The following is a 13451-nucleotide window of genomic DNA, read 5'->3' on the forward strand; positions in this document are numbered from 1 at the left end:
ATGAAACTTACATATTTATGCATGTTCGACCTAACAGTGATTCTCTTTGGAACTGTGAGGTCAAAGGCCAAAGGCCAGGTTTAGATAATGCTATTTTCCCATTTGATACTGAAATTATACTTTTTCTCAATACCTTGAAAATTACTCAACGCATAAACTTATAAAAGGGTCAAAAGTCAAGTAAAAATCATCAGTTCCCCAAATACCTGCACTCTGACATTTTAATCATTCATCCAATTGAACCTAGTTCTAGGAAAGTGAACATTCAGCACATTTGTGTCAAACCTGTCATTTTAATATTTTGCCAATTGTGTGAAACTGTCATCACACATTGTCAAGACATTGTACTATAGACCTGTTAGGAGAACCATGCATTATGGCGGAGGCATATCAGTAGCCGTAGCGATATATCTAGTTCTCAATACCTTGAAAATTACTCAATGCATGAACTTATAAAAGGGACAAAAGTCAAGTAAAAATCATCAGTTCCCCCAAATACCTGCATTCTGACATTTTAATCATTCATCCAATTGAACCTAGTTCTAGGAAAGTGAACATTCAGCACATTTGTGGCAAACCTGTCATTTTAATATTTTGCCAGTTGTGTGAAACTGTCATCACACATTGTCAAGACATTGTACTATAGACCTATTAGGAGAACCATGCATTATTGCGGAGGCATACACCAGTCACCGTAGCGACATTTCTAGTTATCTTTTATGCTTCGTTGGTCTCTGAGAGCATTAGTGAATAGATAAGAATCTCATGTAGGTTGCCCAGCTTTGACCCTCAAGCAGTTTCATGACATTTTGCTCCTGCGACAATTGCTCCTATGAAATACCTGCATGGTAAGCCAAACGTGATTTCTACCCACAAACATGAACCTAACCCTAATCCTCTCATCAAACTAAACCTAAAACCCTATCACAACCCTAACCCTAATCCTAAGTCCTTGGAGAAAATAAGACTGGAGCAGTTGTTGCAGGAGCAAATGTTGTGTCACCCAAGAAGCAGATATGATACTGAGTTTATATGATGTTCATCGTGACCTAATGAATTTGAACTTATTGTTTTGTCAAGGAACAAAAATGTGTGATATTATTCTCATCATCAGAACAAAGAAAATTCATCTTTATCTCCCCATAGGAGCCTGCTGTGATGAATTCATTACAGCATGCTCCTATGGTGTGTTAAAGCTAATTGCTAATTCTGCTTCTGACACGTGACATATTACTCTTGAAAATGTGCATATTGTGTGAAATTGCTTCCTAACTTGTTGAAGCACCATTATTAATGTTTCTTCTGTTGTTGTTTTTTTCCATTGTACAGTCCAACGGTTGGAGTGCAGAAGATATGTTTAGGAAAAATGAGCAGATGGGTGTGACATCATCGTATGACAGTGCACTACCAGAATATACGTAAGTATTCATCCAGTGAATGGTGAGAGTGAGACCAAGATACATTTGCATAGCTGTTAAATCAAGTCACTGAAGCATGAGTGCAATCGTAGAAGAGTTTCTGAATGTAGTATGTTGGAGGAAATGGTGACAGCCACTTTCTTTCTTTATCCATGCAGAGAATAAATGCTTCTCAAGTCCTGTGCATTTTTTTTTTATTAATGTTTCTGTTTGGTGATATGAAGATGACAGATTGAAATGTTTCTGAATATGGGGAGAAAGCATTGTAGGTAGTATAGCGTGTTGCCATGTGCCATGGAAAATAATGTTTACAGGATTTATGATAAGTGTCTTGTAGCAAATTTATGTGTACGTTTGACATTAAGTAAAATGAGAGTTATTACACCTTCTTAGAGAGGCAAGTTCTATTGGATAAGCAAACGCCTGGCATTTTCTCAGTCATAACGTGGCTCATTCTGTTTTCGTTTGCATTTTATTTTATTCTTTGTCATTGCCTGTATGGGGACAGAACTCCCCTTGACATGAAGGACACTGAAGAAAATCACAGAAAGATACAGTGGGCGGAGAAGATGGCTCAGAAGATCGAGGGGTCCACGGATTACCGGCACCGAGTCAGCAAGGAATTGGAGACGTCAGAGGATGAGAAGTTTAGCGCCGTCTCGCGCCCCTCGGGCCACAGTTCTTCCTCATCCCCAGCCAGTGCTTCCAGTAGTGCAGAAAGCCTTAATACGTGAGTTTGATCAAGAAGGAGAGCTCAGGCCACTCCGTTCCTATCCCTAACTAAGTTTGAAATTAAAAGATTGCCTGAAGGTAAAGATGCAAGTTGTGCTCATGGGTTTAGGTCATGTCACCTTGTGGTAAGACTGCAAACACATTTTTAAGGTCATGGGCAGATTGTCTTGGTCTTATTTGTTGTGTTTTACTTTTTTCCACCTTTAGGTGTTACATAGTGTTTAGAATATGTAGTTCATGGTATCCAGCTCCTACACAGGGGTCCAGCCAAGAGCTGTTTGTCAACCTTCTGCATATGAATATATAGAGCGTTTCCAAAATCTTGCAGTTGCTTGCATTACTCTTTGATTGAGCAAACCGAAGGAAAACTGTTGCTACTTCTTTGAGTCTCTGTGTGCCCTCTTTGTTTTGTAAATATAAAGCAAGAACAAAACACCAAAATTTTGTGATGAGTACATCAATCTGATAATGGCTGATGAGTGAATTATGCCATTTAACCCAGTGGTAGGTATGTGCCTCCAGCACTGAGAAACAGGCAAGGAGGCGAGGGCCACAATCGCAACATCCCCAGGGGCGCCACGCCCCCCGGACTGTCCCTGCCGCCCGCTGGCCGTGCCAGGGCGCAGTCACCCCACACGCAGCATATGCACCCCTCGCACCCCTCTCCAGGCTCCCCCCATGGCATGGCTTCGCCACAGCAGAGAGTTCAGACGCCGCCCCACTCACAGCCAGCGGTTAGGAGTCCACACATGAACCCCCAACAGCAGGCACCCCATGGTGTTGGCAGCACCCCAAGGTACCATGCTTCGAGCCTCTTTCCTTATGTCGGAGAAGACTCCACAGTGTACAGGCATCTTTCACTGTTCTTTGGACATAGCAAAAAATTAACAATAATACTAATTCATGCAGAAGTTACTACTTTTACTACGGTTGTCAGCATTTCACAGACAGATTCACAGACAGAAAGATGAGTCATTGCTGTTTAAGCCATCAATGTTCTTTAATTAACAGTTAGTGTGCTATGTGAACTGGTAGGCAGGCATGCTGGGGTGCATTCTTTGCCGATTGGCACAGATGTCTAGAACACACATTTCAAGTGACAGAGAGTACTTAATCCCTGTTGTGCCACCATGACTTTCATGTTGAACTGAAGAGCATTTATATACCTCAGTGGGATTTGCCAACTTTACAACTAGGTCAAGTTTGAATGTATTACTGAATGCAGATGAAAAAAACCCTTGGCCTGTATAACACAAAAAGGGTTAAGTGACACCTATCATGCATCTTGAGCTATCAGAATAACATATTGTCTTCAATCTGCTACGTCATAGGTCCCCGCCTGGTATACCTCAAGCCCACCAGCCCCTCCCCCAGCGAGGTCCCCCGACAGGGCGGCGGACGGCAGCGGAAGTGGTCCAGGGAGGTGGATCAGTACGTCCGCCTGTGCAATCTGTGGGCCCAGTGGTGGCAGCGCCATTTGCTGCCACCGCTGACAGCAAGCAGTCTAATGGTGAGTGCCGGGAATGAAGTCCAGTCAAATTTGATGACAAATCATAACGTGTTGGAATGCTGTGTCATTTTTGAATAGGGGCTTTGAAAATCAAGGTCTTTCAAAGTTTCACAACATTCTATTCATGATTTTGTAAAAAGTATCTACGCTTCGTCTGATTTTAAGTTTATGTGAGGTATTCGTGCACATTTTAGTTTGTCTCCTGGATAGAAAATGGAGAAAACATCTCTTGAGACAGGAAAAGTATAGTTGCTCCAAATATCCCCAGTGCTGTTAACATCAAGTTTGGATCGAAAAAAAAAAGGTTGCTCTTTCAGTAGACATTAAAAACCTCTAAGTAGCATTTGTGTAATTGTGTCTGTTGTTGTTGTGTCAGCGGTACGTACAGCTGTACAAAATATGTGTACAGATGGCGATGTTGATAGTGGTGGCATGAACATGTGTGTTGTTTGTGTGTTTGTATGTGATGTGAAGGTGATGGTTGGTGACTATAGGGTAAGCTCCAGTTGTATGTGTTGGCGCAGATAAAGAGGACCACCTCTCTTAAAAAAGCTCCTCGAGCAGGAATGTCTCTGTCGTGCGAGTTTTGAGAAAATAATGCTGATTTTCTGTGCGCCACCATTCTTTGCAACCCCTGTTTCTCCACAGTAGATAAGTCAAGAGATGTATTGTGAAGGTGATGGTGATGGTGATGATAGGGTAAGTGCCAGTTGTATGTGTTGGCATATATAAAGATGACCCCACCACTCAAAAAACTCTGAGAGCATCAATGTCTCCATCACGCACTTTTCGAGAAAATGATGCTGATTTTCTGTGCTCCACCATTCTTTGCAAACCCCCCTTTCCCCCCACAGTAGATAAGTCAAGAGATGGGGCTGGTCCCCAGGATGTAGAGAAGAAGACGCAAGCAGAGACTCCCCAGGCCCAGAGAGGAGCACCGACTGGTGAAAAGAGCCCTAGCTCAGGCATCAGTGATTCCAGCAAAAGTGAGCAAAAGACTGGTCTTTAGTTTTTATGCCTCCGCCACGAAGTGGTGCCGGAGGCATTATGTTTTCGGGTTGTCCGTCCGTCCGTCCGTCCGTCCGTATGTACGTCCGTCTGCTTTCGTTTACGCGATAACTTGAGTAATATTTACTGGAATTTTACCAAACTTGGTCCAAGTATGAAGTATGATGGGGCAATTAGTTGATTAGATTTTGGGTGAAATCGGCTAAAGGTCAAAGGTCAAAGGTGAAGGTCAAATCATGAAATTGTATCCGTTTACGCGATTACTCAAGACTGGATGGAGCAAATTTCACCAAACTTTGTTGGAGGATGGTGTATGATGGGACAATTACTTGATTTGTTTTTCAGTGAAATCGGACAGAGGTCAAAGGTCAAAGATCAAGGTCAAATCCTAAAATTTATCTGTTTATGTGATAACCCAAAACTGGACGAAGCAGCTTTCACCAAACTTGGTCCAAGGATGATGTATGATGGGACAATTAGTGGAGTAGATTTTAGTGACATTGGCAAGAGGTCAAAGGTCAAAAGGTCAAGGTCAAATTCTACAAATGTTGCAATTTACCCCATATCTATGCAATGCCCGAAGGTATTTTCTTGAAACTTGGTGTGGACATGAACTCCTGCATAAAGATTCTCCAGAGAGAGTTTCATGTCATAAGGTCAAAGGTCAAAAGGTCAAAGGTTAGGTGAAAACGTTGCAATATCACTATTCTTGCAAATGGTTCAATGTATTTTCATGGAACTTGGTACATACGCATGTACTGTCTGGCAGGGATTCTCTACAGAATTTAGGGGTCATGGGTCAATAGTCAGGGGTCAAAGGTCAAGGTCAACTCCTCAAAATTTTACTATTTCCCTCATATACTAGTATATGCAATGCTTGCATTATAAGTTTCAAAACTGAGTACATGCATTACCTAATGGAGATTCTCCAGGAAATTTCCAGCCTGAAGGTCAAAGGTCAAAGGTTAAGGGTCAAAGGCCAGGTTTCAATGCCCCCCCCAAAAAAAATATATATATATTATTTTGTACAGTTATCACACTCTTTCTTCATACCTATGAAATTACTCAATGCATAAACTTCCCCAAAATTCCCCAAATATGTATAACTGCACTCTTTAGAAAATTATGGCAAACCCAGTTCAAGATATTTCTGACAAACCTGTCATTTCAATATTTTGCCAGTTATGTGAAAATGTCATGGATCACACATTGTGAAGACATTGTACTATACGCCTATTGGGAGAATCATGCATTATGGCGGAGGCATCAGTCGCCATAGCGACATTTCTAGTTTTTGTTTTTGTTGTACTATGCAATGCAATACAATACAATACAATGCAATACAATGCAATGCAATGCAATGCAACGCAACGCAACGCAATACAATACAATACAATACAATGAATGTTTGATACGCTTTTCCCATGAGACTCAAAAATTACAAAATTACAATAGAGAAAAAAGAAAAATGGAGTAGTGAATAAAAGCAATCAAAACGTTTTGATCAACTTTAGATCCATCATTTAGATGCCATACAATAGGTAAATACAGGCATATACATTATTTACACAATTCATACACATATGCACACACATACACAACATACACATATACCTGTGCAAAGCTAAAGCTTGGATTTAGAATAGGTATGTTTTCAGAGCTTTTCCAAGAGAGTTTGTGGATACAGACTGCCTTATAATCAAGGGGAGATTATTCCACCGCAGTAATTGTGAAAGTCCTGTCACCACCTAGATTTCAATATGCCCAGTGTTAGGCATACTCCCACACGAATTTAAGGAACGTTGTTTTGTGAGTATGGCTCTAGTCTCGTGAACAGGAGTTTGAATCCTACTAGGTGTGACCACCATCCATAGGCACACTTTATCCTTTTCATTGTCCCCGCCGAACGAGTTCGAGCAGGGGACTATGAAATGGGCTTCGTACGTGTGTGTGTCCGTGTGTGCGTCCGTGCGTGCGTCCGTGTGTGCGTCCTTGTGTGATCAAATCTTCAATTTGCTACTTCTCTGTCATTTATGAGCCGATTTTGATTCTGTTTGCTTTATATGATAGCACTACATGGGAGCTTTGAAACTTCTACAGAATTTCAGTTGTGACCTTTGACCTTGACCTTTGACCTATATTTTACATTTTGCTACGAAATGCTACTCCTTCGCCATTTCTAATCCGATTTCGATTCCGTTTGCTTTATGTGATGGCACTAGGTGAGGGCTTCAAAACTTCTACACAGAATTTTGACCTTTGACCCTTGACCTTGATTTTTGACCTATATTGTACATTTTACTACAAAATGCTACTCCTTCGCCATTTCTAATCCGATTTCGATTCCGTTTGCTTTATATGATGGCACGAGGTGAGGGCTTCAAAACTTCTACACAGAATTTTGACCTTTGACTTCTTTGACCTTTGACCTTGATTTTTAACCTGTATTGTACATTTTGCTACAAAATGCTTCTCCTTCGCCATTTCTAATCCGATTTCGATTCCGTTTGCTTTATGTGATGGCACTAGGTGAGGGCTTCAAAACTTCTACACAGAATTTTGACCTTTGACTTCTTTGACCTTTGACCTTGATTTTTGACCCATATTGTACATTGGCTACAAAATGCTACTCCTTCGCCATTTCTAACCCGATTTCGATTCTCTTTGCTTTATGTGATGGCACGAGGTGAGGGCTTCAAAACTTCTACACAGAATTTTGACCTTTGACTTCTTTGACCTTTGACCTTGATTTTTGACCTGTATTGTACATTTTGCTACAAAATGCTACTCCTTCGCCATTTCTAACCCAATTTCAATTCCGTTTGCTTTATGTGATGGCACTAGGTGAGGGCTTCAAAACTTCTACACAGAATTTTGACCTTTGACTTCTTTGACCTTTGACCTTGATTTTTGACCTATATTGTACATTTTGCTACAAAATGCTACTTCCGCGTAATTTCTACCTTTCCTTGTTTCCCCTTGATATCCCTCCCACAAGAGCCCAAGAGCACAGATGGCTGCCTTGCATTCCTGAGATAATGAAAATTGTTAGGTCCTCTTGGAGATCAGTTTTAACACAGAAGAGGCTCTTGTTATCACCCTTGTAATTGCTTGAGCCCCTCTCTGCTAAAATTGCCTTTTTACTCCAGTACATCACAAAGCCGTATATATGCTATTGTCAGATGGAATAACAAAAGTAGTTCGTTGAGATCTAGTGTTACATGTTATACTTGAATGCTGACATCCGAAACTGATGTTGTATGATTATTCTCTATATTTTCCTTTCTTATGCTCATTTTTTTTTTCAGGGCAAACAATAGAACAGTTCCGAGAGTTTCAGGAAAATTTCATGGTGAGTCAATATTTTCCCTTTTTCTGCATTTCCTTGATGACATCTTGAGAATTTATTTCAAGTATGACAATTTATCTCTTTCTAATCTTTCTCTGTATTCTTTCTTCTTCTTCTTCTTCCTTTTTTTTTGGGGGGGGGGGGGAGAAAAGCATGAGGTTTGTAGGTTTTGGTTAGTGTGAAAGTAAACTGTGGCATATTTCTATTGGTTTGACACCAATTTTCCTTGTTTATGGTTGCTTGAGAAAAAAAATACAATATTGTATGCTACTGCCACTGGTCTGAATGTGCAATTTGAACAGCAGCCCATGGATAAACTATTGCAGCAACACAATGGTAATGTAGGGGTCAAATGAGAACGTGATTTGCTAGAGGTCATTGTCAAAGGTCAAGATTGGAGTATGACATTAAGGATAGCCAAAGGGTACTGCGTTGGAAGTAAATATGATAGTCAATAACTAGATTATAATCTCTGAGAATTGGGAACATGAAAATCCCTTATGACAAATATTTGGCAAACCACATAGGTTAAAGACCAAGGGTAGAATGTGTGTGTGAAGTTTTGCCTAGTAGGTATGTATTCTGAAGGTCAAGCAAGTTACAATTTGTAGCAGAGTAAGTTATGGGGGGGGGGGCATAATATAATTGTCATACAGTTGTAGGCCAGGAGTTACTAGTGGCATTTGCATTGAACTTTGTGGAGCACTGAAGTGTGCATATCAGGAAACCAGAGTTTATTTTGAAGTTGTTATGTTGAAGCGCTATTGCATATGAAGTAGAAAATTTATGTGACTATTGCATCCTTTGTGCACTACAGCTGCAGGAAAAAGAGAAGGCAGGTCCATCTTCTGCAGCGACAACATCCCTTCCTCAGTCAGCAACGTCAGCTCCTAGCAACCCGCAACAGATACAACAGCTGCAACAGCCAGCGCAGCCGACGCAGACAGCAGCGGCAACACCAACACAGACAGCGACGACGCCATCAGTGGCCCAGGCAGCAGCAGCACCACCACCCCAGGTGTCTGCATCACCAACACCTGCTACTGAAGTGGCTAACAGTCCATCAACGACGGCTGCTCCAGCGGTAACGATAGCCACCACTACGAGTGCAACTTCAGCGGCAACTACGCCTACGTCAGCCTCCAAGACGGCAGAAAAAGCAGCAACTCCGCCCACTACGTCTTCATCAGAATCCAAGAAAGAAGAAGCCATGAAGTCGTAAGTCCAATCCACTCTTCTCCTGTTGTGTGCTCTTCTAAAGAGCCCTTGAAGCATCTTTTCTGTTTAGTTTAGTTTTGTTTTCTTTTCGTTTTAATGGGAGTAGTTAAGAAAGAATCAGATTGGACTATGGGGTTCTCTCTAAGCACCTACCTATGATCAACTGCATATGTTCAAATTAAAGAGCAGGTGGTATTTGTTGGATTTTCATGCCTATGAAGGTGCTTGTGCCAGATGATCAATCTGTCGCTAAATTCTGTTACTAATCTGTTACTAAAATCCTGTTACTAAATCTGTAGCTAACTCTGTTACTAAAATCCTGCCTACATTCCCTTCTACAGAGCAAGTAGTATGTGTGAAACACCCACTGGCTTTCATCATGCAGTTTTACTGAGGACCAAATCACTTTTCTCCTATATATTCAGTGTGTGTTTTGAATTATTTGTAATCAGTGGAGTTCTGTCATGTATTTATTTTAAAGTGAAATTTATTTGTAATACAGTATGTGTAATATCATCATGTAAGTGCAGCTGCACTATCCCATGTGTTATTTTGTGTATCTTGTGTATATGTAGATAGAATTGTAGTCAGTCATCACAAAGGTTGCTTTCATTCTCTTTTGCAGGGTGGTGGCAAAATCAACGCTAAACCCCAACGCCAAGGAATTCAACCCGATGGCCAAGACATTTGTGAGTTGATGCAATCTGTTCCCAGTAGTTTTAAAATACTTTTGATATCATCGTTCTTTGAGTGTGAGTTGTGTGTGAGAAGTATGTTGGAGCTGAGGAAGAGTCAGAAATTCAACAGCCATCATTCTCAAAGTCATTGATTTGTGTACAATTATCAATATATCCTATAGTGCCAACCCTCTCTCTCACGTACACATACACACAGAGGATACAGCCGCAGAAGACGCCCACGCCTCCCCGGCCGCCATCCCAGCCCAGTCCGGCCCAAGTCATGCCAACTCCCTTCAGCCACCCAATGAACCCACCCATTTACCCCGTGCAGCACTACCCGCCTAGCATAAGGGCTCACAATCAGCGGAAAGGTAGGCGGCCGTTTGGGTGGCTATTTGCCTGGTGACACTGGGATTGTTAAGTGCGCTTCCTATTTCACTGAGCCCACAAGACTGGGATTATTTCAGCATTGCCGCAAGCAGAAACGTTTTCATTCGATTAGCTTATTACGATTTTGGTTAATTGTTACAGAAGGGTTTTTTTGTCTCAACCCCTTGATGGCCTATAGAGTACTAAAGTGTGATGTCATAGCCACCCATCACCATAGAAACTGGTTAAACAACCTCACCTGGCCCAAGTGTTTATGTGTGCACCTGGTTCCAACTCAAGGTATAATAAAAGACAATGACATCATCACTTTGGTACTCTATTGAGATTTTAATGTAGTGCCAAGGTAGTCTCTGTCAGTGCCAAGTCAATTGTGAGGGAGAATCAATGAACAATAAAAATCACTTCTCCCAACCTGTGTCTAGACCTCTCCTATTGCCACACTTTTGATTTAGATAGACAATGGTTGATGTACATGAGCAGAGTATAGATACGCATACAGTAGGCATTAGCTTGAAATTGTAAGGATCCTGGAGAACTCATAGACGTGGCGGGGCTCAATCTTAGGGAGTGTACTGCCATTGTGACTAGCTGGCAGAAGTGGATGCTTGTGAATACTGTGCCTTGGGGCATTAAGGTCTGCAGGTTGATATCTTGCCAGTGCTGGATACTTGTTTGTGCCTCATTATTAACTCTTTTCCTGCCAACAGCAAGGCTGTGACATGCAACAACAATGCAATTTTGTGCAAGTTTGGCTCTGAAAGGGCTGTTACGGTGAAAGATTCTAACGCTTGCCTCTCTTGTTTTTTTTTAGGTGGCAGCAATATACCCCAGCTGCGGGGCCAGGGAGACATCCACCCCATCCTGCCAGTGTCCATGGCTGCAGGCCAGCCCCTGGTCACACACCTTCCGCACATGCAGCTCTACGCGCCCCACCCCGGCCCCAGTGGCCCCATCACGACACAGACGGGCTCCGGCTCGCACGTCCTCGCCCAACAGCAGCACATACCCTACTTGTACCAGGCCAAGGTAAGTCATGGCGGGTCACGTGGCAGGACAAGGCGACGTGCATAGTCAAGACATGAGATCAGATTTTGAGCAATCAAAGGGATCCTTTTGATATCACACGTACAGGCTGTACACACAAATACAGATAAATATTTTTGTTTTCTTTGTGCAAACATTGTTTAGTGTGTTATTACCAAGAAATTTGCATATGTTCCTTTGGCTGATGAACTGCAACATCATGTACTTTGTCTATCCTGTAGAAGTAGTTTTTTTTTTTCTGTTTGTTTCAATGTGTGATTTTTGAGAGAGTTACTGCTATTTTAGATAGGTTTTACAGGCTTGATAGCGACTGTTTAAAGTGTATTCTTATTCTTATCTATCATTCTGTTTTGTTTTTCCAATTTGTGGCACCTGCAGCAAATACCACCTAGGATACCTAACCAGCAGAACATTGTGGCGGCAGGACAGCACCCAGGGTCCAGCCAGCACCAGATGTCCCAGGATGCTCCTGTCATGGTCTTTCCCACTTTCACAGGTAATGACCCCCCAGCCTGGTGCAGTCGTATTTCCCAACAAGCCGCGTGGGATTCACTCTGTGTGGAAGATTGCTGCATACTGCAACAACCAAATTTGTTTATGATTGATAATCGATTAGAAAACACTACATAGCAACCATGATCAGGTACATTTTTAGATTACAATACTGTCACTTTCCTTTTTGGCTAATATTTTGGATTTCCGTCATTAACTGGAATTGTGTTAGTGCAGTGTTACTTGACACATTTCTTATTAATGCATATGTGCCCAAAAAATTGACAGTTTCCGCAGGCATATGAGAACTATGCTTTCCCTTTTATGTGCCCACTGAGTGGACAGGTAGTGCCAAGAGGTTCATCCTCCATCGCCAGATTTATTTTCAGATTTTTAATAGTATGGTAGTTGACTCCAGCAGAGCACTATGTGTCTGTGCTTAGGGGTTGGTTACGTTAGCAAGACAAGCAGACATGTATACAAGATGATTGCCAAGAACTATGAGTACAGACAATGACTGCATGCAAGGTACTTGATAACATGCACTTGGCCCTATGCTGGTAGCTAGTGAGCATGATTGTGATACTTCAACTGAGGTGATTGCACACGCTTGTGACATGTTAGGCGTTAAAATCAAATTGTACAAGGAGGAGAGTTACATGTCATTCATGCCGCCTCAAAATGTCTGTTTGATGTGTGTATTTCAGCTGGGATAAACAATTTTGCAGGGGCCCAGAACATCCCCATCTCGCAGACGCCAAGCCAGATGCCGACACCATACCACCAGTTCAACCAGCAGCAGCAGCAACAGCAGCAGCTTCCCCAGCCCCAACCCCAGCCCCAGCACCACCAGAACCCAACGGTGCACCTGCAGCCCCACCAGGCGGCAGCTGCTGCAGCGGCCGCCCAGGCCCAGGTGCACCACCAGGCCTCACACCCTCACGGCCACCAGCACACCACGCCCCCCCAGGCGCCCCACACCCCTCAGGGACAGGCGCAGACTGGCGTCATGCAGCAGCCGCAGCAGCCGGGCCACGGGGGCCGGCCATCCCCAAGTCCTGTCAACCAGGTCATGCACCAGGCAAGTTCTCAGGTGTGAACCTGTGTGCGATGTTCATCAGTGTTTGCAAATCTTGCCACTAAGTGATAATGTGCTGCCTCGTCTTTACATTGATTATTATGTATTCCAAGTTATTCATTTGTGTAGTACTGAGCATGGAGAACCATATTTTAGTGCTGTGAACACACAAGAATGAGATTGTATAGCTGCCTGTCATCCATCAATGAAAAGTACTTTTGAAATGACAGTTGGTACAAAAAATGGCTCTTAAGATTTGATTCAAACAGTGTCTTTACATCTCACAGTAAGAGTAGTATGCTGGCGGCTTATGACCAGGCCCCCACAGTAATATGTGCTTGACATGAAAGGAATGTGGAAAGACTTGCACTATGTTTGGAACAGCCGATATCCAATTGGGCCGTATTTTACCTCAAGGAGCAATGTGCAGTTATCTCCTTGAGCCAGTGCTGTGCCCAACAAAAGTTAAGGCAACAGACTGCATTGCGTTTGTCACACAACTTATTTGTAGAAGGCAAAACTGCATCTTGTT

General features: G+C 42.5%; 1 protein-coding gene across 1 annotated transcript in view; it reads left to right on the plus strand.

Annotated features, from left to right (window-relative positions):
• LOC139730121 (uncharacterized) overlaps window positions 1-13451 on the plus strand; it is a 40243-nt gene that overhangs the window by 21223 nt on the left and 5569 nt on the right. The window contains exons 7-18 of the mRNA XM_071641024.1: window positions 1330-1418; window positions 1927-2148; window positions 2653-2946; window positions 3482-3660; window positions 4395-4646; window positions 7977-8020; window positions 8835-9235; window positions 9861-9924; window positions 10130-10286; window positions 10940-11331; window positions 11728-11845; window positions 12549-12934. Of these exons, the coding sequence (XP_071497125.1) occupies window positions 1330-1418; window positions 1927-2148; window positions 2653-2946; window positions 3482-3660; window positions 4395-4646; window positions 7977-8020; window positions 8835-9235; window positions 9861-9924; window positions 10130-10286; window positions 10940-11331; window positions 11728-11845; window positions 12549-12934 (2598 nt within the window). The remainder of the gene's footprint in view (window positions 1-1329; window positions 1419-1926; window positions 2149-2652; window positions 2947-3481; window positions 3661-4394; window positions 4647-7976; window positions 8021-8834; window positions 9236-9860; window positions 9925-10129; window positions 10287-10939; window positions 11332-11727; window positions 11846-12548; window positions 12935-13451) is intronic.

The sequence above is a fragment of the Diadema antillarum genome, unplaced genomic scaffold (assembly GCF_040938485.1).
Source record: "Diadema antillarum isolate AM-2024a unplaced genomic scaffold, OU_Dant_1.0 seq00000292_RagTag, whole genome shotgun sequence".
NCBI lineage: Eukaryota > Metazoa > Echinodermata > Echinoidea > Diadematoida > Diadematidae > Diadema > Diadema antillarum.